Below are 25,953 nucleotides of genomic sequence, written 5' to 3'. Positions count from 1 at the left end.
CTCCCCCCTCATGGCTCTGAACCAGCTCTGACTCCCCACAAGAGCCCCATTACTGTTAACATCTTTCTTGTCAGAAAGCTAGGTAGAACGCAGAGCCCGTCCCTGTGCCCGGTGCCTGGACCACATGCCCTGTCCCAGGGGCCTTGGGACGGCCTCCAGTTTATACACATATTCTGGTCTCCTACCTCACAATGAAGTATCACGGCTTTGTGTTAGGATAACAGTGTGATTTATTATTTACCAAACACGCTAGGTGCTTGGCAGATCAATTTCAATAAAACAATGGATTATAAATGCCGCCAGCAATCTGGCGGTAGCAGTAATCAACAAAACATGTTCTAAATGCTGCATAATAAATTGACTATAATAAACTCATAATGATTCCACTGGCTGCATTTCAAAGTTAGCACTAGAGAAACAAAATCGCCAATTTGAGTTTGGCATGGAGTCCCTGGGTTTCCTCACATCACTCCTGTCCACAGCTGTATCAGGAGATGCAGGTGCCACCTGCTGCCCATGAGAGCTGAGGCCACAGCCGTTAGACCACGTAGAGGCCCAAGGTATGTAGGCCCTGGCTGGCTCCTGTCCATCTCTGGGATTCCCAGAAATGCAGTAGGGCTGGCTGCCTTACAGGGCAAGAACCCCCTTTTGGACAGGTAAAGTAGAAGGGGAAGTAGCTGCTTCCCCTGGGGTGTGCTCAGCTCAGGAAGAGTCAAATCCAGGGCCAAGGTGGGCTCCAACTGGAGCTCCCCCAGGACTGAATTCTAGCGCCCTGTCCTCTAGTCTTAGCCAGCATAGGCCAAACCCAGAGAGCATTGGAAAAGCTCTTGGAAAAGCAGTGGGAATTTGTGGTATGGCCAAGGTGTCAGCTCCTTGGAGGCTGAGGCAGGAGGATTGAGTCTGGAAGACTTAGTAAGACTGTCCCAAAATAACAAGCGAGAAGAGGGCTGGCATAGGTACGGCTCAACACTAGAGTACTTGCCAAACATGCTTAAGGCTCCAGGTACTAGGGAGTGCCGTGAGGCCAGGGTGAGGGGTAGAGGAAGTCAGAGAAGGGGAAGCTTGGGGCAATCACAGAGCCTGAAGAGACCAAGTAACCTCTCTAGCTGCCTTTGGCTCCACCATGGCCTACAAGGGAGGGCCTATTTGTCTCTTCCTCGTCAACACTGAGCCAAACCTGAGGCAGCCAATCCTATCCCCAATCCCTACGGCACCATACATGAGCCCAGCGCCCTGCTGTATCTCAGCCACTCCAGCCCCAGCCAGCACCCAATCGAGCCTGCTTCCTCCAGGCAGCTCTCCCAGCTCACAGGCCTACACACAGGCCACTGTTCCAAGGCTCTGTGCAGACATCTGTTTTGTGGGCTTGTGTTACAAGAGACAAGACAGGGAGACCCACACTGACTGAGGTCCTACACCTCTTGTCTCCTCTCTTCATGGCTCCCACTTGGCTTATTGGCTTGGGCCCCAGGCAGAGGTCTCTATCAGACACCCTGCTCCTCATAGTCCCTTTCTGCCATCATCATGGGAGTCCTGGCATGTGTATGTTATCACAGATAGGTAAACCGAGGCAGAGAGAGAAGTCTTAGTTGCTTTGCTGAGCCTTGTGGGCAGACCGGCCAGTCATGTGCCAGCATGGACCCTGGGATTGGGTGCTTGTCTCATATTTGGTGGTCACTACTCAAAGCATGGAGTCTTTCTCTATAGCTAGTTATCTGTCTGTCCATGCATGTGTGCTCCCCCTAGGTAGACATGGGCTCCCACAGACCTGCAGCAGGGTACACAGTGAGCGGCTATCACAGGAACCCAAGGCCAGGGGATGAGTATGGCAAATGGCTGAGAAGGAAACTGATGGTCCAGCCGGGCACCCCCAGCCAACCCAAGAGTAGACTATGCTACTGCCAAGGAGCCCAAAGGACGCCTAGGAACCAGCCAGGCAGGGTTTATGCCTGTAATCCCAGCACATGGGAGGTAGAGGCAGGAGGACTGCTAAGTTCTTGGCCAGCTCTAGCTAGACCGTCTATCAACAAAACAAAACAAACACAGACAGACGTTTAAGAACCAGCAGGACAGGAGCCCTTCTGGTCAGTTGGTGCTCACATCACCTCTGATGGCTAAGGCAGGAAGGCTGTATGGCTCGTGATCAAGCTGCAGACGACAAGGTAGCCCTCTGCAGCCCGGTGTGGCCTGAGCTAGCCCTGGTCAATGTCTGGTGGGGATCATGGAGAGACAGGTAGGAACAGCTGTATCAGTGAGCACAGAGCCCTCCAAGCCCAAGGATGCTCTGCTCACGTCTGCCCTATGTGGCCTTGTGAGGAACTGAGGGTACGGCAGCCGAAGCAATGGCTGTGTGTGATGAGGAGACGGGGGTCAAGGATAATAGGCGTTAGGATGGGGAGCACCAAACACGGGAAACTTAATGGTTGGAAAGGACAGCCTAGAAGAAGCTGGGAGATAGTTTTTTAAAAAAAAAAGCTCCCCTTCCCACTCCCACTCTACAGGCAACTGTTTACTTACAGGGTGCAGGTATTAGGCCTGAAGAAGTCAGCCTTCAGGCTGACAGCTACAGTAGAGAAGCCTGGGCTGAACACAGGCCCAAGGCTTTGCTGGAGCTAAGCCTCTTGGGACAGGGGCTCAGAGGCCTCTGGCTGACCCAGTGTGGAGCGTCTACCTTTGTCCTGGCTATTCACACACACAGTGGGGTGACAGCAGCTCAGCCACACTTACCAAATATCTCCATCCTTGATCGTCCGGTCATTGGGGGCCCCGGCATGGCCGTAGTGCAGCACGGCTGCGTTCTCACCGCTGTAAAGAGCACAGAGGGTGGTGAGGAGGTCACTGTCACCCAGCAGGCCCCGGAGGCTGGCCCAGGCCCGCAGCCAGGAGTAGAGGAACATGGTGTCCCTGCCTGACAGAGAGCTGGGAGCAGCTCCCTGGGTCTGACAGCTGCCTTCTGGGCTGAGGGTGTAGTCAGCACATGCAAAGATCAGAGAAAGGCCCATGGGCCTGGAGAAGGGCTAAAGGCAGGGACGTTTCACAGGAAGAGTGCTGGCGGTCTCTGGAACATCTTGGTCCTATCCGGGGCCAATAGCTCCTTGTTCCCTGTCCCGTGTAGCTGCCCTAATGAGCTACCCTTTAGGAAGAATTTACAAGTCTGTCTTGGGGGGGAGGAGGGCCCGACCCACCTGGGTGTAATATTTATGGCTCCATTCGGGAGTCTCAGGAATCATAAAAGTAGAAATAATGATTTTTCTCGCTATCCACCAGAGGAGCACATTTCCAGGGACTGAGGTGCCTGGATGTATTATTCATGTGCGAGGATGCTCACTCGTATCAGCAAGAGCACCCGCCTCTGTCCAGGCTGCACAGGGACCAGGCTGGAAGGGCAGAGCTTGGGAGGAGAGCTTGTGCCAGCCCAGACACAGAGGCCGCCTACGCCTGTGATGAGAGAGGCTCGGGCAGACGAGCAATCTGTTTGTACAGATACAATCACACTTGCAACCAGCCGCTCATACGGCTATGCATGCCCCGAGACCGCACCAATGCAGTCAGAGCCAATGGCGGTCCCTATGGCCACGGTTAGTTCTACAACATATACACACTAAAGCATATCCTGTCATGTGCAGGTGACAGCTCCAATGTGCCCCACCTACGCAGAGCCCAGCATCTGCCTCCCACCATGCACGCGTTCCTGTAAAAGAACTCAACACTACAGTCCCTCTACTGATACAGCTCCATTCATGTTTTATCCCCTACTACAATCCACCCATTTGCTGCATGCTACCTGTAGGCTACCCTGTTTGTCTTTTGCTATGGTGCACACATGTGATGGAGCATAGAGTGCCAAGAGTAGAGGGCAAGATGACTTCTAGGCACTGGTTGGGGCATGGGAGTGAGCAAGTGCCCCTGAGCTAGGGGTTAGAGGAAGGAGTGCTCCCCACTGCATGTCCTCCCATGAGTCCTGGGCCCAAGACTTACCTGCAGCAGATACAGGTGTAAGAGGTGTGGCGCATGCCACCTTTAGAGTAACAATAGTGCTGGAACAGGCTGTGGAGAGAGAGAGAGAGAGAGACATGGCGGGGATGTTACTGGAGTCTGTACAGCCTTGCTCTTTGGATGCAGATCCCCTACATGGATTTGCTGAGCTTTCCAGTGAGTGTGAGCACAGACCCTTGCTCGGGGAACTTGGCAGCTACACTGTCAGGACTCCTGGGCAAGCACATTGGAGCTTGACCCTTGAGAGACAAGCTGTGACGAGGGACGCACTTCTTGGTGCTGCAGGGGTCTCCCTGTGAATCTGTGATCGGAGAGAGGGCTGTGCAGATGGGATAGCGGGGCTGGTGCGAGTGGGCAAGGCAGGGCAATCTCTAGGGAGTTGAGGAGCTGGGCTTCAGGAAATACACCTTAAAACATGTAGGTCTAACATGTAGGGCTGAAAGGACAGATGGGCCTGACCCCAGTGCCAAGGGGGATGCCTTTGGGAGAGTGGGCTATCATTAGAGTGTGCATAGTGACAAGGAGGCCAAGAAGTGGCCCGGTCTTCTAGAAGGCTCAGCACTGAGAACATGTGTGTTGGGGGAGGGGCGGTGAGCTGCCTCCTCACATTGGGACCCCCTGGACAGACTCAGGAGGCTGTCCGCATGAGGATGGACCAGACCCGTCGTATCAGAAGGGCACAGTGGCAGACACCTGGAATCCCAGCCCCTGGGACACTGAAGCAGGACGATTGCTTTGAGTTCAAAATAAGCTTGGGATACATGTCAAAATCCTGTCTTCAAAAACCCAAAACCAACCAAACAAGAACAAACACAAGAAAGCTAGGGCTGGGGAGAAGGCTCAGATGGGGCAGCAAGTTGTTTTCACAGTAAATCCAGCATCCACGTTAGAAGGCTCAAAACTGTCTGAAACTTCCGCTTCAGGAGACAGACACCTTCATCTGACCTCCACGGGCGCCAGGCATGCACGTGATACACATACATACACGCAGGCAGGCAGGCAAAACACTCATATACATACATAAAAATAATTATCACCCTCCCCTTGACAGTTCCTCACTATGAAGTCTTGGCTGGTCTGGAACTCTAAACCAGGCTGGCCTTGAACTCACAGAGATCTCCCTGCCTCTACCTCCTGAGTGTTGAGACTGAAGGCAAGCTCCGCCAGCCTGACTTTTTTTTTTTTTTTTTAAATAAAGAAAGCTGAATCCTAGGGAGGCTGCACTGCTCAGAGCTTTAGAATGCCCCACCTCAGGCCTTGGACCTCAGCATCAGGACACAACATGTCCGGCCTCTGCAGAACCTAGCTGGTAAGGGGATGATGGTGTGCAGCTGCCTTCACTCCATCCCAGAGGCCCCAGCACATTCTCCCTGCTGGTTCCTGACTCAACCCCGCCCCAAAAAGCAAGCCTAGGACTTCTCCTGCCTCCTGTCACCTGCAGAGTACCAGAGGCAGCCCTGCCTGCCCTGCACGTTCTAGACTGTTTTTGGAAAGTGTCTACGCGGAGGAGTTTAATCTTCTAGGCACCGTAAACACAAATTATGTGTAATTGTTATGATTGGGTATTAAGTAGTTGTTATGCAGAAATGGTTCCACTGGATTCGATCGGCTTTCAGACTTGCCTTGAAAAACCTCCTAGGATAATTGGGTGTCGTACAAGTGAAATGTTCCCCAACACAAAGAATTTGAGGAGCTGTGGGAGGGTGGGGAGACACTCACTCCTTCCCTTAGCTGGTCCCATAGTCACAGTGGGAGCATATAAGCCATGAACAGTCGGACCTTAGCCAGAGAGCTCACCCCTAGGACTCTACCTGCCCTGGGCAGTCAGCCTCCCGCTACAAATCCCTGACAGGCAGCCTCAAAAATAGCTCCCCCTCTGTACAGCAAGCTTCTAAGGCACCCATGGAACTTCAATGCTCCTCAGCTTTCGGAGCCTTGGTCCTTCCGCAAACATCAGGGGGTCACATGGCTATGTTCACGGCGGGTGGAGACAGGTGACCCAGACATGACCACAGGTGCTACTGGGATTGTCTGGCTTCAGAAAGGATAGGCAGAGGGACAGCCATGCCACTGGCATACATGAACAGGCGGCAAACATATTTTACCAGGTGGAGCCTGGAGGCCTAATCTCAGCAGAGACAACCAACCTTCCTTGTATCCTTGGCTTCTGTGGAAGAAAAAAAGCAACACCCAATGCGAGGCCTGGTTTATGGCAGTGTCTAACAGAAAGGTAACGAAGACCCAGTTTTCGGCGGTAAGCCTCAGCCCAACATTGGCCATCTTCTAGCCACATGTATGACACCACAGTCCCACACCAGGAGATCCAGGGAGGAGAATCACCCCCCACCCCATGCTGAACATCCACCCTAAAGCTGGACTTCACACTGGACAGCGACATGCTGTGTTCTAAATGACTGTCTGGACACCTGGTTGCTAGCTGCTGCTAGTATTTTGGGAGGCCATGGAACCTTTGAACACGGCCTGCTGGTGGATACGGGCTAACTGGGAGTGGGCCTGAGGTAGCCCACCCTACTCTGAGTCCAGTTCTCCACCTGCTGATCCTCCAGGATGAGAAGGATGCCTCCCGAGGCCACAGCCGGAGCTGTTCTTGTCGCAATCTTTTCTGTCACACTGGGCTCTAGCCTTCCTCCATTAGGCTGCTTCAATCAGCTATGCTGTCACAGTCATAAGAAAAGCAGCCAATGCACGATCCAGCCCTTATACGTTTGAGGCTTCACTACTTGGTATTCGGATTTTTTTTCCTGATAGAAGAACATGGACGCACGGGTGGAAGCAGGCTTCTAGCCGGGGCTGTGATGGGTAAAGGTGCCCAAGTTCTAAGGTAAGCGAGGGTGAGGCAGGGGCCTGGTGAGATATGCTGTGCTCATGGTCTGTAAGGGGTAAGTACTGAGAGGCAACTGCTTTGAACCGAGCCATAGTTGCCACATGGAGAATGCAAGGCTCGGTGCGGGTTGGTCTGAGCTCAGCAGACAGAGCTGATGAGCAAACATGGGCCAGAGGGCAGAGCAACCTGACCCCCATATCATATGCTAGGGCACTTCAGAAAGGCCTCTCTGAAGCTTCAGGGAAAAGAGGTCAACTGGGAGGCAGGGAAGGGTCTAGTTCACTGAGTAATGGAAAGGCAACTGCTCAGTTGATCACACGGTCCAAGCCCATGGTCATGATCTGCCATAGGCTGCCAGCTGCCCCTATGGCAGTGCAGTATGCAAACTGATGGAGAGCTGCTGCTAGAAACCTTGCAGCTTCCCACACTGAGGTGCAGCATGAAACACAACACATGGGGCTGGAGCAAAGGCTCAGTGGTTACGAGCACTGGCTGCTCTTCCAGAGGTCTGAGTTCAATTCCCAGCAACCACATGGCGGCTCACAACCATCTGTAATGGGATCTGATGCCCTCTTCTGGTGTGTCTGAAGACAGGGACAATGTACTCATATGCATAGAATAAATGAATCTTAAAAAAAAAAAAGAAACACAACAGGTGGGGCAGAAAGCAAGGTGTGCAGGCCAGACGGTCAGCCTGGGCACACGGAAGCTTCAGCTGAAGTACAACGTGGGTGCACAAGATGCAGAGGCTTAGATCTGTGAGGGTGTCCACACGCTGAGCTGGGCCTGCATGGTGACACACACACAAAGGCAGGGTGTGAAGCGACCAGGTAACAAAGCGAGCAGCTGGATGCCTGCTGGGCTATGCAAGGCACGTGTATCTCAGGATTCAAATGCAGGCTCGTTTGCCCCCGTTTCCCTGTTCAAATGGGAATGATCTTCAGGGTTACCCAAGCCTCTGATGGAGTCATTAGCAGGAGGGCACACGGATCCAAACTGCACAGCCTCAAGAGGGCCAGCCAAGGACTACAGGTCCAGTCACAGCACAGGCCTTATATATACATCTGTCACCCTCAGGCACCCAGCACATCACATACATCACACTCATACACCACATAGGCATGCACAGCACAGGCTTTTATACACATCATATACGTACCACACACAGCATTCCTACATATCACACACATCATAGACAAACCACAGTTCAGTTCTCACATATGCACACCATACACATATCACACATATACAGTCACCTGCTCATGACACACACATACCCACCATACATACTACACACGGCATACTCTAGATACCAGGAGAGTACACGGCATAGGCCATATACACACCTGTGATGCTCATACACAATAAATATATATTAAACCCCACCACTATGAGCTCACAGACTTACTATGCCTTACCCATTATGGACTCGGCACGCACACATCATGCCCCCTCCCCCACATTAGACTCACATTCCCATCACATCCCAACCCCACTACCATGAACTCACACACCCATAATACACCCCTACAACCACTGTGGATTAACACACTTGCCACGCCCTGTGCGCACTATGAACTCACACACCCAAAATGACCAATGCTACAAAATTTTCACATATGACAAAGAGCAGGTTGAGACCTTCCCCAACCCAAGGATTTTCAAAAACAATACCTGAGACCTAAACACATAGGGTATAAGTCACACCTAAAAGGACAGCATAGAGCACATGCCTTTAATCCCAGCACTGGAGGCAGAGGCAGGTGGATTTCTGTGAGTTCAAGGCCAAGCAAACTCTAGGACAGCCAGGACTGTTATACAGAGAAACTTTGGGAAAAAAAAAAAACAAACAACCAAATGGACAGAATGGAAAGAACTGGAAGTGACCAGTCTTCCCACTAGAGGATGACAGACAGTACAACAGTCATGGGGAAACCTGTAAATCTGTGATTTGCACACACAACAGGGATGGTGCTGGATTCCGCTGCTAATCCTGTTTCCTCTGGCTCTCCTGGAGGCATCAAGAATGGGGCACCGTGCAGGTTTGAGTGGGAATGTCCCCCACAGGCTCACAGATTTGAATGCTTCGTCACAGGGAGTGGCACTGTTTGAGAAGGATTAGGAAGTGTGGCCTTGTTGGGGGAAGTGTGTCACTCTTGGTGGTGGTGGGAGAGCGGGACTTTGAGGTTCCAAAGCCCAGGCCAGGCCCAGACTCTCACTCTGCCTACAGATCAGTTTGGACTCTCAGCTACTGCTCCAGGGCCTGCCTTCACCACCATGCTTCCCGCGATTAACAGACTAAAAGGGCAAGTGAGCCCCAACCAAATGCTCTCTCTTAGGAGAGCAGTAGGACAGTGACTAAGACAGGCATCCTGACTAGGCACTAGGGTGCCGACCAAAGGGCTTTCTGACTGCAAAGGGGCTGCCAATGTCCCAGCTACCCACCCGTCCCTACTGCCCACCCACCCCTACCGCCTGGGCTCCTGAGGCTCTTGTCTGCTTGGCCATTCCTCCAATAGCCTTGCCATAATTTTTCCCCAAGCCAGCCTCAGCTAAGACTTGCACTGTATCCAGGCATAAATGAGAACCTAAGGTAACCTGGGAGAATCTGTGCAGTGAATCACAAGGTGGATGGAGTCACTGCGGTGACAGAATGGACTCAGGGCCATTTGTCAGTGTCTGGAGATGACTAATGGGGCAAAATCCAGCAAATGCCCAGGCCTGTGTCTGTATAGACTGTGTCCCCGGGGAGAGCATTCTGGGCCTGCCTCTCTGGCCTTGGGAGTGCGCCTGGGCCTGTGGTCCTGCTCTGGTTCTCGGAGAGGAGAAGCAGTCCTGGAAAATGCACCAGTTGACTAAGAGAACAGCAGAAGGCGCGGCCTAGCAGCTGAAAGACCCCAGCTTAGCAGCAGTAACGCCATTTTGCAAGGCGTTTTACTTAAGATGACTGGTTCAGGGAAAGGTTAGAACACTGAGTACACAGCGGCTGCCAAGCAAGATATGTTTGGTTGAAGGCTTGGCAACAGGACGACTTCGGTTGAGCACCTGACAATGAAAAAAAGCCCCAGGAGAGGTCCCACACCCTGGTGGGGGGCCGAGTCAGTCGTTATGTTCCAAGAAGGTAGCTAAGAAACTTGCCCCCGGGCTGAACCCTTGGGGGGCCGAGTCAGCCCGTTATGTTTCAGGAAGGTAGCTAGGAAACTTGCCCCCGGGCTAAACCCTTGCCATATTAGAATCCACCAATTATATCCCTGTAACCATGCATCTGCTTCTGTATGCTTGCTTCTGCTCCCCAAAATCCTATAAAAGCCCATCCTTGGTTCCGTGGGGTGCGCCAGTCCCCCGAGTGACTGAAGCGCCCGCAGGTGCCTGTGCCTGTGTATCCCGACTATAAACCAAATCCTCTTGCTGATTGCATCCAGTGGTGTCTCGGTCTGGTCTTTAAAGTTGGAGGGTCTCCATCCCGAGGGAAAGTTCTCCCTGAGAGCTTTTCATTTGGTGCGTTGGCCGGGAAAGGAGATCCTCCACCCAGGGACCACCGACCACCCACTGGGAGGTAAGCCGGCCGGCGTCTGTCTGATTCTGTCTCGTTCTGCCTTATTCTGTCTGTTCTGTGAGCGCTCAGCCAGGTCTGTTCTGTGAGCGCTCAGCCAGGTTGTTTGGAATTTGGGCGGGACGAAGAAGGAGCTGACGAGCTCGGACTTCTCGCCCCGCAGCCCTGGAAGACGTTCCAAGGGTGTTAGGGGCCCGACTTTTCGGGGCCCAATCTGGGAGAGGAGAAAGATCCGGACTAACGGCACCTCTGTCTGTATTTTTGGCTTTCAGAGGGCCCCGGACCTTTGCCACCTCCATCTGACTTTTTGCTTTCAGTTTGGTACCAAAGCCGTGCAGCACGCCTGTCTGTTGTTTGTTTGACTGTTGGTGTTGTTTGTTTTCTCTGTGTTCTAATCTTCCTTAGAACTAACATGGGACAGTCCCTAACAACGCCCCTAAGTCTCACTCTTGATCATTAGAAAGACGTCCACGACCGGGCACACAACCAGTCCGTCGAGGTTAAAAAAAAAAAAGGAAAAGGGCAGACTCTCTACACATCCGAGTGGCCCACTTTCGGAGCGGGATGGCCAGTGAATGACACATTTAATAAGATCATTATTTTACAGGTTAAAGATCGGGTCGTCCACGGACATCCTGACCAGGTTCCTTATATTATCACTTGAGAGAGTCTCGCCTTAAACCCCCCCTCCTGGGCGGAACCCTTCGTGGACCCGAATTGGCCTCCCCTCAACCCCCAGCCTGTCCCCTCGGCCCCGCCCGGTCTGCCGGCCACGTCTTCCTCTCTCTACCTTTGTGAAATCAGAGCCTTCTAAGAAACCTGTCCTCCCGGCAGACCCAAACTCCCCTCTCATAGATCTTCTCTCTGACAGGCCCGGCTAAAACGGAGGAGGCAGAGCCGCCGGCCAGATCAGTTGCCGGGCCACAGTCTGATAAGGGTTTCTCCCCTGTCGCAGGGAGATTGCGCAATAAGCGCGAGGTGATGCCAGATACAACCTCCCAGGCTTTCCCACTTAGACAGGGAACCAGTGGCCAGACCCAATACTGGCCGTTTTCAGCAGCTGACATTTACAATTGGAAACAACACAACCCTTCTTTCTCCAAAGATCCGGTGGCACTCACCGACCTAATAGAATCTGTTTTACTTACCCACCAGCCTACTTGGGATGACTGCCAACAGCTCTTACAGGCCCTCTTAACCTCAGAAAAAAAACAAAGAGTGTTCCTAGAGGCCAGAAAGCATGTTCTGGGAGATGATGGGCGTCCCACCCAGCTGCCTGAAAAAAAATTGATGCTGCATTCCCACTTAAGAGACCAAACTGGAATTTTAATACAGCTGAAGGTAAGGGACACCTACGCCTTTATCGCCAGTTGCTTCTAGCGGGTCTCCGAGGGGCTATACGACGCCCTACTAATTTGGCTCAGGTAAAACAGGTATTACAGGAAGCAGGGGAAACTCCCTCCGCCTTTCTAGAGAGACTTAAGGAGGCCTACCGTATGTACACTCCCTATGACCCAGATGACCCAGGACAAATGATGAGTGTCTCTATGTCCTTCATCTGGCAGGCTGCTCCAGATATCAGGACTAAGTTACAGAGGTTAGAAAATTTGCAGGGCTATACATTACAGAATTTACTTAAAGAAGCTGAAAAGATTTTTAATAAGAGAGAGAATTGAGTCGAATCTTGGCCGCCGTAGTTCAGGGCCAAGAAAAGAAGGGAGATAGGGGGGAGCTCGAAAGGGGCTGAAGCTGGATAAAGATCAATGTGCCTATTACAAAGAGAAAGGGCACTGGGCCAGAGAGTGCCCCAAGAAGCCTGGCGGACCCCGAAAGCCTCGACCACGAACCTCCCTCTTGGCTCTAGATAAAGATTAGGGAGGTCAGGGCCAGGAGCCCCCCCCCCTGAGCCCAGGGTAACGCTTAAAGTTGGGGGGCAGCCGGTTACTTTCCTGGTAGACACAGGAGCCCAGCATTCAGTCCTCACCCGAGCTTCAGGACCGGACGGCCTGGGTACAAAGAGCTACTGGTGAGAAACAATACCGATGGACTACGGACCGCCGGGCTCAGCTGGCTACCGGTAAGGTGACCCATTCCTTCTTACATGTTCCGGACTGCCCGTACCCTCTGCTGGGCCGTGACCTGCTCACCAAACTAAAAGCACAAATTCATTTTGAGGAAGGAGGGGCCCAAATAACTGGCCCCCACGGAACTCCCCTTCAAGTTCTAACCCTATGAACCGGGACAGGACACTGGCTTGGACAGAGACTGGTGGGATGGGGTTGGCGCTCCAACAGCCCCCCTTAATTACAACTCCAGTCTCCATAAAACAATACCCCCTGTCACATGAAGCTTATCAAGGTATAAGGCCTCACATTACGAGGCTTCTAGATCAAGGCATCCTAATCCCCTGCCGGTCGCCTTAGAATACGCCTCTTCTGCCTGTAAGAAACCTGGCACTGGAGATTATAGGCCAGTACAAGACTTGAGAAAGGTCAACAAGAGGATAGAAGATATTCATCTGACTGTTCCAAACCCTTACAATTTGCTCCTGACTTTAGGGTTCAACATCCCACCCTCATACTCCTGCAAACCTTTTGAACTGTTCATCGATGAGAAATAGGGGTATGCTAAAGGGGTCCTAAAACAAAGGTTGGGACCCTGGAAACGCCCTGTGGCCTACCTGTCTAAGAAATTGGACCCTGTGGCCTCCGGCTGGCCACCGTGCCTAAGGATGGTGGCTGCTATTGCTGTCCTGATCAAGGACACTGGAAAATTGACTTTGGGACAGCCACTCACCATCCTAACACCCCACGCAGTGGAGGCCTTGGTAAAGCAGCCCCCAGACCGCTGGCTCTCTAATTCTCGCACCAAGCCTTGTTACTGGATGCAGAACGGGTTCAGTTTGGGCCCGTAGTCGCCCTCAATCCTGCCACCTTGCTTCCTCTACCAGAGGAGGCAAAACAGCATGACTGCCTACAAATCCTCGCAGAAGTACATGGAACCAGGCCGGACCTATCGGACCAGCCTCTTCAGAATGCTGACCACACATGGTACACGGATGACAACAGCTTCTTGGCAGAGGGAGAGTGAAAGGCTGGAGCTGCGGTCACTACGGAGGACAAAGTGATTTGGGCGAAAGCCCTGCCTGCTGGTACCTCCGCACAACGGGCTGAACTCATCGCCTTGACTCAGGCGTTCAAGATGACAAAAGGTAAGAGGCTAAATATATATACAGACAGCCGTTATGCCTTTGCCACGGCACACATCCACGGGGAGATCTACCGGAGGCGGGAGCTGCTCACATCTGAGGGTAAAGATATTAAAAATAAGGCTAAAATTCTGGCCCTCTTAGAAGCCCTATTCTTGCCCAAAAGACTGAGTATTATACATTGTCCAGGACACCAGAAAGGGCACAACCCAGAGGCACGAAGAAACCGGCTGGCCGATGCCACGGCGCGAGAAGCGGCCATGAACAAACAAATCTTGCCCTTAAATAGTCCAGACCAACCCACGCCCCCACCAGTGGGACAAACCAGTTGGGTTTATGCCCATGAGGACATAGAGCTCCTAGAAAAAATGGGGGCCATCTACCACCCTCAACTAAAACAGTGGGTCTACAAAGGACTTTTGAATTGATCTCCTTTTTACATAAATTAACCCATTTGGGGTTTAAGAAGATGAAAACCTTACTAGATCGGGAAGAGATAAATCTGTGTTTTTTAAATCGGGACAAAGCGATACAAAAGGTGACTGAGAGTTACAAAGCGTGCGCTCAGGTTAACCCGGAAAGGACCATGATTAGACAAGGAGTTCGTCCTAGGGGACACCGTCCCGACATCCATTGAGAAATTGATTTTACTGAAATTAAACCAGGTATATATGGATACAAGTATCTCCTAGTGTTTGTAGACACCTTCTCAGGATGGGTCAAAGCCTTCCCCACGAAACACGAGACTACAAAAATGGTCACCAAGAAGCTCCTCGAGAAAATCTTTCCCAGGTATGACATGCCTCAAGCGTTGGGGTCGGACAACGGGCCCGCTTTCGTCTCCCAAGTAAGTCAGTTGGTGGCCAAATTGCTGGGGATTGATTAAAAATTACATTGTGCCTATAGACCCCAGAGTTCAGGTCAGGTAGAACACATAAATAGAACAATTAAGGAGACTTTATCCAAACTAACGCTTACAACTGGCTCAAAGGATTGGGTGGCCCTCCTTCCCCTAGTTCTATATCGGGCCCGGAATACCCCGGGCCCCCATGGTCTAACTCCTTTTAAAATAATATATGGAACACCACATTTGTCCATTTCTTTGATTCAAACATTGCTGATTTTGCTGACAGCCCTTCTCTGAGGGCCCATTTACAGGCCCTACAGATTGTGCAGAGAGACGTCTGGAGACCTTTGGCCGCTGCTTACCAGGACAAGCTTGAGCATCCGGTGGTGCCACACCCGTTCCAGATTGGAGACACCGTGTGGGTGCACAGACACCAGACCAAGAATCTCGAGCCACGGTGAAAAGGACCCTACACCGTCCTCCTGACTACCCCGACCGCCCTAAAGGTAGACGGAGTCTCGGCTTAGATCCACACACCACACGTCAAGGCAGTCCGGTCTGAGGAATTGACTAATCACAACACTACACCCCAGACATGGAGAGTTCAGCGCATTCCAAACCCCTTAAAGTTAAAACTCCTACGTGGCTCCTCCTAGCCCTTTTGTGGCCTAGAGTCAGTGGGGGAATAAGCCCCCACCAGACAGAAATTTCTTGACCAAGTCGAGTGAAAGATTTCACTCAAAGTTAGCAAAAAAATGGGGGAATGAAAGACCCCAGCTTAGCAGCAGTAACGCCATTTTGCAAGGCTGTACTTAAGATGACTGGTTCAGGGAAAGGTTAGAACACTGAGTACACAGCGGCTGCCAAGCAAGATATGTTTGGTTGAAGGCTTGGCAACAGGACGACTTCGGTTGAGCACCTGACAATGAAAAAAAGCCCCAGGAGAGGTCCCACACCCTGGTGGGGGGCCGAGTCAGTCGTTATGTTCCAAGAAGGTAGCTAAGAAACTTGCCCCCGGGCTGAACCCTTGGGGGGCCGAGTCAGCCCGTTATGTTTCAGGAAGGTAGCTAGGAAACTTGCCCCCGGGCTAAACCCTTGCCATATTAGAATCCACCAATTATATCCCTGTAACCATGCATCTGCTTCTGTATGCTTGCTTCTGCTCCCCAAAATCCTATAAAAGCCCATCCTTGGTTCCGTGGGGTGCGCCAGTCCCCCGAGTGACTGAAGCGCCCGCAGGTGCCTGTGCCTGTGTATCCCGACTATAAACCAAATCCTCTTGCTGATTGCATCCAGTGGTGTCTCGGTCTGGTCTTTAAAGTTGGAGGGTCTCCATCCCGAGGGAAAGTTCTCCCTGAGAGCTTTTCACAGCGAAAGTCAGCCGAGCTTGTTTTTAAACCCAGACTGGCAGCTCTTGAGGCTGGGGCCTTGGAGGTCAGCAGAGGCAGCTTAAGGAGATATCTCTGGCTACACCATCCCCCAGGCTGGTCTTTGATGAACATCAAGACTTGGAGAATGGCATGAGCAGGCACATGGAGGGAAGATAGCAGGGGAGATGCAGGCCACAAGGCCACGCAGAAGGGCTAGGAGAGTGAATGCTCTGGACAATGGCTGTAAAGCTGGGTAGAGGCAAAAGTGTGTGGCCTGAGGAGTCTCCCACCCCAAGTATTAGGGGGAGCTCACAGGGTAGATCCCTCTCCTGTGAGAAATGGAAAGTCTGTGGCCATCTAACACTGGGCTTTGAGAAACAGACCTGGACATGTGCATACAGTCTTGCTATACAGCCCCGACTGACCCGGAACTTGCTTGCTATGTGAATCAGGCTGGCCTTGAACTCACCGATTCTGGAGAGCAGGGATTAAAGATATGCACCACCATGCCTGAGCCAGCTTAGGGCAAAGTGTTTGCCACTCAAACCCGATGAGCTAAGTTTGACCCCTGAAATCCCTTGGCCTTGGCCATTTCCCAAGAACCAAAGAAAACCTGCACAGACCCACACCCATTCCTGCATCAGTGTTGCCACAGCAACCCCCACTCCCACACCCATACAGGCCAACATACACGGAGGAGGCAATGTGTGGCTTCACACAGCCCCAGGACTTATGCTCACGGAAGGGCTTCCTGACCCTTCATGATGGCCTCTGGTAGGGTTGATCCAAGAGTCCCAGGGAAGAGAGGGAAATGTGAGGTGTCATGTTTTATATTGTGTGTGTGTGTGTGTGTGTGTGTGTGTGTGTGTGTGTGTGTGTAACAATGGTGTTGTGTCTGTGTCAGCACCAAGTTATTTAACATCTTAAAACATTTACTCATTCACTCTGTGTGTGGACAGCTTGCAGGAGTCGGTTCTCTTCTGTGGGTCCCTGGAATATTCGTCAGGCCCCCGGGCTTGGCTGCTTCATCTTTAACACACTTTATTTTTATTACTGTGTATATGACGGGGCAGTGCTCTAATGTGTGTATGTGGAAGTCAGGGCAACTTTATGGGTTCTCTTCCTACCTTTAAAGGGATTTCAGGGGTCAAACTTAGCTCATCGGGTTTGAGTGGCAAACACTTTGCCCTAAGCTGGCTCCCCAACCCAAGTTACTAACTTTTAATTCATATTTATATTATATATTGGCTATGGTGTGTTCAAAGTAAGAAAGGCTTTACATACAAATGTGTTATACTAAATGAAGCCCTTTTCATGTAAGAAGGGGAGACCTTTTCAGAGTCTGAGAGACACAGTCAGTCCATCACAGAAGAGCCTTAAGATGCATCTCAAAAGACACCGGAGTGTTTCCTGTTTCCTCACGTGTAAGCAGCAGCTTCAAGGAGCTGAAATGTGTGTGGCCAATCTTCACTGTCAGTTAACCTCATTCAGGATCGTTTAGGAAACTGGATGGTGTGTGCCAGGGAGGGTCTGCTGTGGGAAAAACAGCCCTTCCTGACGGTGGCTGGGCCTACCCCATGGGTGGGTCCCAGGCAACCAGGGTTGAGGTTTGGTCTGTTGTTACATTTCTAATGTTAAGTTTTATACATGAAGGGAAAGCCTAGGCTCAGGAGTAAATATTTACATTTTCACTCTTTTGTTGTGCAAACCTTGGTTTTTTGATTTAAAAATACTGGTTAAATAAAATTGACTATAGCCAATTACTGGAGGGATTAAAGGTAGGTGGGATTTAGGTTTTCTGGTTGTGGGTGGAGAAGAGAAAGGCAAGAGGAGAAATGAGGTGGAGAGGAGGAAGAACAAGAAGAGAGGAGGAAGCCACCATGAGGGGAGATGGAGGGTAAATGAGCACACGGCCAGAACCAGCAAGTATCTGGGGTACACCGCTGGAGAGGAAGTCAGGCCAGCAGTCAGGACGGTAGATTAGGGGTTAACCCCCAATAGTTGTCAAAGCCAAATAAAATAAGCATAGTCTGAATCTTATATATTTGTAAGCTTACAGTGGTTCTACTACAGCTCAGAATTGAAGAAGAAACTCTTCCACATGCTGCTGTCACCGTGGACTGAACTGTGAATCCAAACACATTCCTTCTGAGTTGTTTGTATGGGACATTAGGTCACAGTATGTCTGCAGAAGGGAAACCTCTTCCCTGTGGGACAGTGGAAGCAGCCCTGTGCTCCTTTCTTCTGAGGTGAGCAAGGGTCATCAGAAGGCTCTACCTCCTTGTGGCCACTGCCTACAGGTTCCAGCTCCTCAGCACACATTTTCTGTGGTCTTTTGTAGGACAGACACTGGGACAAGTGAACTGGGGTACTGCCCTAGGTCTCCTCTGCCTCCAGACTCCAGATGAGGACAGACCCAGAGAAGGCTAGGGACAGATTGGCCTCCACCAGGGCTCTGTGTATGTTTTTTTTTTTTTTTTTTTTCCGGAGCTGGGGACCGAACCCAGGGCCTTGCGCATCCTAGGTTCTGTGTATGTTTTAATGATCAAGTGGAATTCACAGTATGTTGCCAAGAAGGGTCTGGTGTAAAGCCTTAGGCGAAAGTCAGCAACGCATTATTAGTGAAACCAGTACTAACTAGGAGAGGGCCTGGCAGCATCACAGCACACGCTGCACTGATGTGGCTGCAATGACAGTGGTGGTATCTCGGCCTTTAGCAACCTCTTCTGTATCTTGGGGCTCCCCAAAGCTCCATAATCCTTCCTCCCACCAACCCCCAAGCCCCCAGTACTTGTCAAGAGGACTATGGAAATGCCTTCCTAGCTCAACTTCACAAAGGTCCTGCCAATCTTACCACAGGCTATGGGTAGGGCATCCGTCTTGGGCTTGAATAGACCTCAGCCATTGTCCTAACTTCTCTGCTCCTGATGGGTATGCTAGCTCTGGGCATTGGCCACTTTTCTTGCTACTGTGACCAAACACCCAATAAGCAGCAGCAGTAGGAAGGAAGGCCTTATTTTGCCTCAGATGTGAGGGTGCAGTTCATCATGGTGGCGGCAGGGCTGAGAGCTAGCTCATTCACAAATGGGGCAATCTTAGCATTGGGCTGGCCTTTTTCTCCTTTCCATCTAGAACTCCAGCCCATGGAACAGTGCTGTCCGCACTCAGGATGGGACTTCTTCCCTTGGATAACTGTTTCTGGTGAAACCCTCACGGATACACCCTGTGTGATCCTAACTCCAGTCAAGATATTAGTGAAGATTAACCCTGATACTTGCAATCTAAGGTCCTATCCTGGAAGAATAGAGGCCAGTGGGTTCCGGTTTGGTGTCTGCAGAGTTTCAGATTTGAATGCTTTCAAAGCCTCAGACCTGTCAGATGTGCGGGTTGGGATGGCACCTTCTGCAGACCCTTCCTGGGAAGACTGAATGAGCTCATGCAGGGAAGGACTTTGTGTTGCATAAATCCTGGTGGCAGAAGGTGTTATGATGACACCCTCTACATCTGTGCTCAGGGTCTTCGAGGACTTACGGCTCCACCCAGTCTAGGGGGGGAAGAGACACCAGGTGGCTGGTGCAAAGTAGCAGCTGGTACTCGGAGAAAGGATGCTGGGATGTGGGAACCCCAGAGGACCAGACTCACTAACCAGAGGCAAGGGCAGTCTCGGAGTCTGCAGTGGTCATGGCGGAAGGCAGGAAGGTGAACGGTGACTGTGTAGCAACTCCCCTCAATTGGAAAGGCCTTATCAAGGTACGGGATAATTAGCATTTTAATTGGATAATTGGGAATTCTAAATTGCCTATCTTCTACTAAGCATAACCGAGGACATAACATGACATTCAATTAACAAATCATCCCCTTTATTCTCGACATGCTTGATTAAGCTGAGTTTCTGACTTTGTCCGTATCAGTTATTGGAAGAAGAAAAAAAAATATGCCAAACTGAGCTCAACGGGTTGCTTTAATTTGTCAAAGCCCTGGCTGCAGTACACTACTAAAATTCTCCTCTCTCTCTCTCTCTCTCTCTCTCTCTCTCTCTCTCTCTCTCTCTCTCTCTCTCATACACACACACACACACACACACACACACATTATCTTAGAACTTCTTAAGACATTCTTAACTTTTAGACAAATTATGCACAGTGGGAGTTGAAGAGATGGCTCAGTGGTTAGGAGCACTTGCTCTTCCAGAAAATGTGGGTTCAGTTCCCAGCACCCATGTGTCAACTCGCATCTGTAACTCCAGTTCCAGGGGTACCTGAAGCCTTCTTCTGGCCTTCATGCATGTGGTCCACTTGCAATACATGCAGTCAAAATGCCCATACTCTTAAACTAAAGTAAACCTTGTTAAAAATTTGAATACATTGTTTGGCATGGCAGCACACGCCTTTACTCCCAGCACTCAGGAGGCTGAGGCAGGCAGAGCTCTGTGAGTTTGAGGCCAGCCTGGTCTACACAGAGAGCTCAGGCTCACAAAAGCTTCATAGTGAGACTCAACACACACACAATATTATCAGCCAGTGATAACCTCTATTAAATATTTTGAGCATCCTTCTAGGCATTTTTAAGATGCATAAACGCAGGTTTAAAAATATAATTAGCTGTCAAGTGTTTTACTGAAATATGACATCCACGTAGCGGGATTCAGATCCTACGGAGGCAGCATAATGAACTAGCACCACGTAAGTGCCCCTTCCCCTCGTCGGCCGGTCCTGCCCACGCGCGGTCTGACTCCTGACACTGCAGACTGGGTTTGCTGGTTTCTGAGCTTGCTGAAAGTAGGCTCAGGTGGCACGCTCTCCTCAGCGTCTGGCGTCTCTTGCCACCCAGCATCCTGAGCGTGAGGTGTGTGGGTGGCGGGAGCTCTTGTCTGTCCTGTCACGCCTGCATTTTACTGTAGCTTTGGAATCACTGGAACTTAGCCACGGGACACCAGCACTGTAAGTGCTGAAGGGTTTATTTTGGTTGCTTGGTCCCATGACCCGGGCAGAACATCATGGTGGAGGTTGGCAGGTAGGGCTCGGGAGCCTTTAAAGTGTGGACAAGCAAAGAGAAAGAGCACACAGGAAGAGGCCAGGGCAAGAGGCTGTCCCAAGCAGACCCCGAGTGACCTGGCCCCAGTGAGTACTTCCTCTATGTCGGCCCAACTCCCATCTCTCAATGCCTCCCAGCAAAAGCAACACAATGACACCATCAAGAGGCTGGAGCCCTGGTGATCTGACTGTTTCTAGTCACGCCATCACAGACATACCGAGAGGTGGGCTTCACTAATCTGCAGCTTTCTTAATTCATCTAAGCTGACAGTTGAGATTAACCACTAGAGGGCTGGAGACATGGCTCAGCAGGTAAAATTCCTTGCCATCCATACGTGAAGACCTGGGTTAGAATTCCCAGAACCCACAAAAAAACAAAACAAAACAAAACAAAAAACAAAAAAACCCAGAAGTATGCATGATCCCTGCACTCCTTCAGGGAGACGATGTGGAGAAAGAACCCCAGGAAACCCAAGGGCCAGGGAGCCTAGTGTGTACATCCAAAAGCCACAAAGAGACTCTGTATCAACACAGCTAGGAATGATATTCAAGGTTGTCCTTTGTTTGACCTAAACACCTGAGCCATTGTATATGTAGAGCCATATTCACACGTAGGCATGCATGCTATTACACATTCTATGAACGAACACACACACACACACACACACACACACACACACACACACACACACGGGCACACATTTAAAAGAATAATCACTGGGGCCAGACAGAGAGATGGCTCAGTGGTTAAGAGCACTGACTGCTCTTGCACAGGATCTGGTTTTCGTTCCTAGCTACACACAAGGTAGCTCACAACCATCCCTGAATTCCTGTCCCAGAGGATCTTCCAGCCTCCATGGTCACCAGGCACACATGTGGCACACATACATACATGCTGGCAAAACACTCAAACACATAAGATAAAATAAATACATCTTTAAAAACAACCATCTCGGTCAGGTCTCTGGCTGAGTGGAGCCCAGTGTATTTTTCCACTCTAGCTGTGGGTCTTCCGGCCGCTCCCACATCACAGCCATTATGAATGCTGCTACCGTAGGAGCCGTCTAGTCTTTTGGGACCTTGTACGTGCTCCTCTGTTAAGCTGACATCTGGGAGTAGAAGTATGATGTCACAGGGTCCTGTGTGGGTTCAGCTTTAATAGAGAAAGAGTAAGAGGTTCTCCAGATAGCCACCTGCGTGGAGCCTCTGATTTTCCTTCCAATTCCCACCTGTGCAGGGAGCCAATCTGATCCAGACAGGTCTCCAGACAAACAGCCTGCCTGGTCTGGCTGAGCACCCAAGGATGTCAAACCTCTGCTCCTTGTCAGGAGTCCTATGTCTATGCCGTCCAGTTCCGTTCTGAATGCCACGTGCCTAGGACCGACTGTTTCTCCACCTGTCACTGCCCCTCCCCTGCAGGCACCTTCCCCTCTTGCCTGTCACTGGTGACCTTCCTGGTCACCTTCTGCTCCTTTCCTTGAGGATACCACAGGGCTCCTCTGCTTAAATCCAACATTTGCAGCCCAACTCTGCCTTCACGCTCTCCCTGACACTGCAGCAGCGCCTGCCAGCACAACGCCACATCCTAGTTCCTTTCATTTTCTTAGTTTTCCTCCTTGTTCCTGATACTGCCAGGTGACCTCTGCCTCTGGGCCACTGGGTATGGCCCAGGGTCTGTGCAGAGAGCCTTCAGAAATCCTTGGTATGGATTCTTGCCTTCTCTAGGGATCATTTATTTTCTTTTTTTTTTCCTTTTTTCTTTTTTTTGGAGCTGGGGACGGAACCCAGGGCCTTGCGCTTGCTAGGCAAGCACTCTACCACAGAGCTAAATCCCCAACCCCTCTAGGGATCATTTCTAATGACTCATTCCCAGGAAACCAGTCCTGAGTCTGGGTAAAGGGTATCTCATTTCTGCTTTAATCTTCACATCATACATCCACCCACTTACCACTGGTCTGCCCATCCATCCACCATTCATCCTCCCTCCCTCACCTGCTATGGGCTGGGGTTTATGTTTTGTTCACTGCAGTCTGACCTCACATAGTGCATAGCACATACGATATCTGGGCTCTATGTCTGAAGAGTGACTGAGTTACAATGTGAATAGTGGAGCTGGCAGTGCGCAGTGTACGATTTACACTGCCAGCCGCATGCTGTCGGGCGTCCACCTGGGTTATGATGGACGCTCCTGGACACCGGCCTTTTCATTGGCACAGTCTCCGTTCCTAGCCGTGGAGTTACTGAGCCCATGTATGGCGTTTAGTCTCAGAGGGCGTCTTGTGAACAGTTCCCTGGACACTCAGAAAAGACTCTCCAGGTCCCAATCAACGGCGGCACACCTTGGGGCCTTGTCTGCTCACAGGACTGGGCTTCTGGTCGTCAGAACGCCAGGTACTTTAGTAAGAAACTGGTGACTCTGAAGTGCTTAGTCCTCGTATTTCTTCACTTGTGAATGGTTTGCTCCTTTTTTGAAAAATGCGGGCGTTCATCTTCTTATTGATCCTTACGGGATTTATATATGGAGGGTTCTAGGCGATGGTTGCAGCCTCTCATCCATGTAACATTCTCTCCTCCGCTCTTTAATCTTCTTTACGGTATTTCTGGACAGATCATTTACATTTTTATTGGTCTGGTGTTGATCTTTTTCTTTATGGCCTTTTCCTTTGGCATCATATTTAAGACCGTTCTATCTTCTCCCTGCAATTACATAAACTCTCCCTTTTCGCGGGGTGTGCTGGCTTCTGTTTCCCTACTTACTTTCTCAGCCAGCCTTGAGTTTACTGGACTAAGGTTCTGAGGAAGGGCCCAGTGAGCCATCTTAATGTTGCTGTGTCCACACATCTGACAAAACAGCTGAGGGAGGTAGGCTAATCTGGACAATGTGCTGAGAGCTTTGGCCTGTTGTGGAGTGAAGGGAGGTGGTGTGCTATGGTGGTGGTAGCGGGGGCAGGTTGAGGTCGAGGCTTGTTCACATGGCTGTGGACCAGGAAGCAGACTGAGCAGGCAGGAGCCAGGGGCAGATAAGACTCTTCCAAGGATGCCTCGACTTACCCACTGCCCTCAGCCAGACCCACCGATGTATCCCCAGGGGCAGCACATCTAAAACGTGAAGTTTCAGATCCAAACCATAACTGTACCCGGTTGTTTTCTCTCACAAATTGTCCTCGCATAGTGACCCAGTTCATTATCTTGTTAAAAGACGAGTTCTTTACACACTCATGTGTGTATGTGTGTGTGCCTGTGTGTGCACTCAGCCCCTCCATCAACTGTCTGTGCTTGAGTGCAAGGACGGTCTCCTGTCCTCACAGGGACTTGCAGGGTAAGTACCACCCTCTCCCCATGCAGCTGGCACAGCACACACTGACTTTCTCCAGTATTCTTTTTGATGATTTTCAGAGTGATGGGACACATATGACAGCAATCGGGTGACAACACACAGGAGGCAGAAGCTCCAAGCCCATAGTATACGGCTCAGGTGGGAAATTCCAGGTCTGAGCATCCATCTGGGGACAGGCGCCCAGAGCAGGAGGGCGCCCAGAGCAGGAGGGCGCCCAGAGCAGGAGGGCGCCCAGAGCAGGAGGGCGCCCAGAGCAGGAGGGCGCCCAGAGCAGGAGGGCGCCCAGAGCAGGAGGGCGCCCAGAGCAGGAGGGCGCCCAGAGCAGGAGGGCGCCCAGAGCAGGAGGGCGCCCAGAGCAGGAGGGCGCCCGCTTTGGACAGCAGCTGGGAAGGAAGATGGGCGTGCAGCCTGCTGATGGTTCTCATATCAAGGCTCACAGCTGCCTCTAAGTCTAGGTCCAGGGGATCTGCTGCCCTCTCCTGGCCTCCAGGAGCAGCTGCATGTATGTGGTGTACAAAACCATGACACACACATACGTATAAACAAAACTAGATCTTTAAACAGCACACTGACAGGGAAAACAATTTAAAGAAAACCAGGAAATAGCAAATAGTAGATGTGGGATGTGAAGTTGGCTGAAATGGAGAAAATGTCAAGCAACTGGCCAGGGCCGGGCTGCTCTGCTCTGAGGTGTCGTGGAAGAAAAACCTGGCTTTGCTTCTACAGGAGAGGGTTGGGTCTGGACCCTTTTCCAGTGCTCTCAAGTTTCCATCTGGCAGCTGTGGGATGAACTCCAAGTTCACCCCAGTGTCTGAGCCTGCACCTTTGCCTGGCTCAGCTGGCATGGGACAGTAGGCCAGAGAGGACAGAGGCCAAACAGGCCTCTTCATCCTTGGGCCTGCGGAGCTGAGGGATGTCAGGGATTGAAGTCATCTCTGAGCAAACCTGGAGGCTGAGAGCTCTGTGTAAGCAGGAGCCAAATCCTTACGAGGATGACTTGCTCTGCTAACGAGGCTTGGCACAGGTGCCTCCCTCAGCCCAGAGTGCTGGCAGGAGTCACGCCTGGCAATGCTGCATCTGCTTTATTCAACGCCGCGAGATCGGGTCACTAGACAGGGCCTGGGCAAAGCATCAATCATCGGGCTTATCAGGCTGTGGTTCCAAGGCTATAAAGCACACTAGTGCCCAGTGGCTGTTTACTCCACTGGGGGAATCCTTCAGGGCTCCCCAACTCTGTGTTTTCTCTTTGGGAATGAAACCGGAGATCCTCTGGCAGACAGATGTTTCCGAAATACCGGAACACCGAGTTCCAGCTGGGGCGGTGGGACAACAAACCCAAATCACCCCTGTTAGGGAAGAAAGCGTTTGCCTTGTGAACTCCTCTAGGGCGTTCGTTTCATTTTAAAAGACTCCAGTGACACTTTATTTCTAGACAGTCAATTCCTTTCTCAGCCTTATTATCTAGAATATTTTATAAATGTGAAAACCTGTGAGTTATTTCTCTGAGGAAACGTCGTTTTGGAAGAATGCCTTCCTGAGGCACGGTCTTGCACACGTCACCCCAAGCTCTCACTCTGCAGCCCCCCCACACTCTGATCTACCTCCCGGGTTCCAAGCCCACACAACTCTGCAAAGAGTACTGAAGGGGTCACAGGGGGAAGCAGCCTCAGTTAACCTGCAGGCAGGCAGAGACACGAGTCACCAGAGACACTATTAAGTACAGGACTGAAAATAAGAATCTAGTCACCCCGGAGTCAGTGGGAG

At 51.2% G+C, this 25,953-nt stretch overlaps 1 protein-coding gene across 1 annotated transcript in view; it reads right to left on the bottom strand.

Annotated features, from left to right (window-relative positions):
* Positions 1–25,953, bottom strand: part of Pepd (peptidase D) — a 144,574-nt gene that overhangs the window by 19,131 nt on the left and 99,490 nt on the right. The window contains exons 10-11 of the mRNA NM_001009641.2: positions 3,979–4,047; positions 2,728–2,805 (exon numbers count right to left, since the gene is read on the bottom strand). Coding sequence (NP_001009641.1) covers positions 2,728–2,805; positions 3,979–4,047 — 147 coding nt within the window. The remainder of the gene's footprint in view (positions 1–2,727; positions 2,806–3,978; positions 4,048–25,953) is intronic.

The sequence above is a fragment of the Rattus norvegicus genome, chromosome 1 (assembly GCF_036323735.1).
Source record: "Rattus norvegicus strain BN/NHsdMcwi chromosome 1, GRCr8, whole genome shotgun sequence".
Lineage (NCBI taxonomy): Eukaryota > Metazoa > Chordata > Mammalia > Rodentia > Muridae > Rattus > Rattus norvegicus.
The sequence above is the reverse complement of the archived record's forward strand: the minus strand, read 5'-3'. Positions and strand labels throughout refer to the sequence as shown.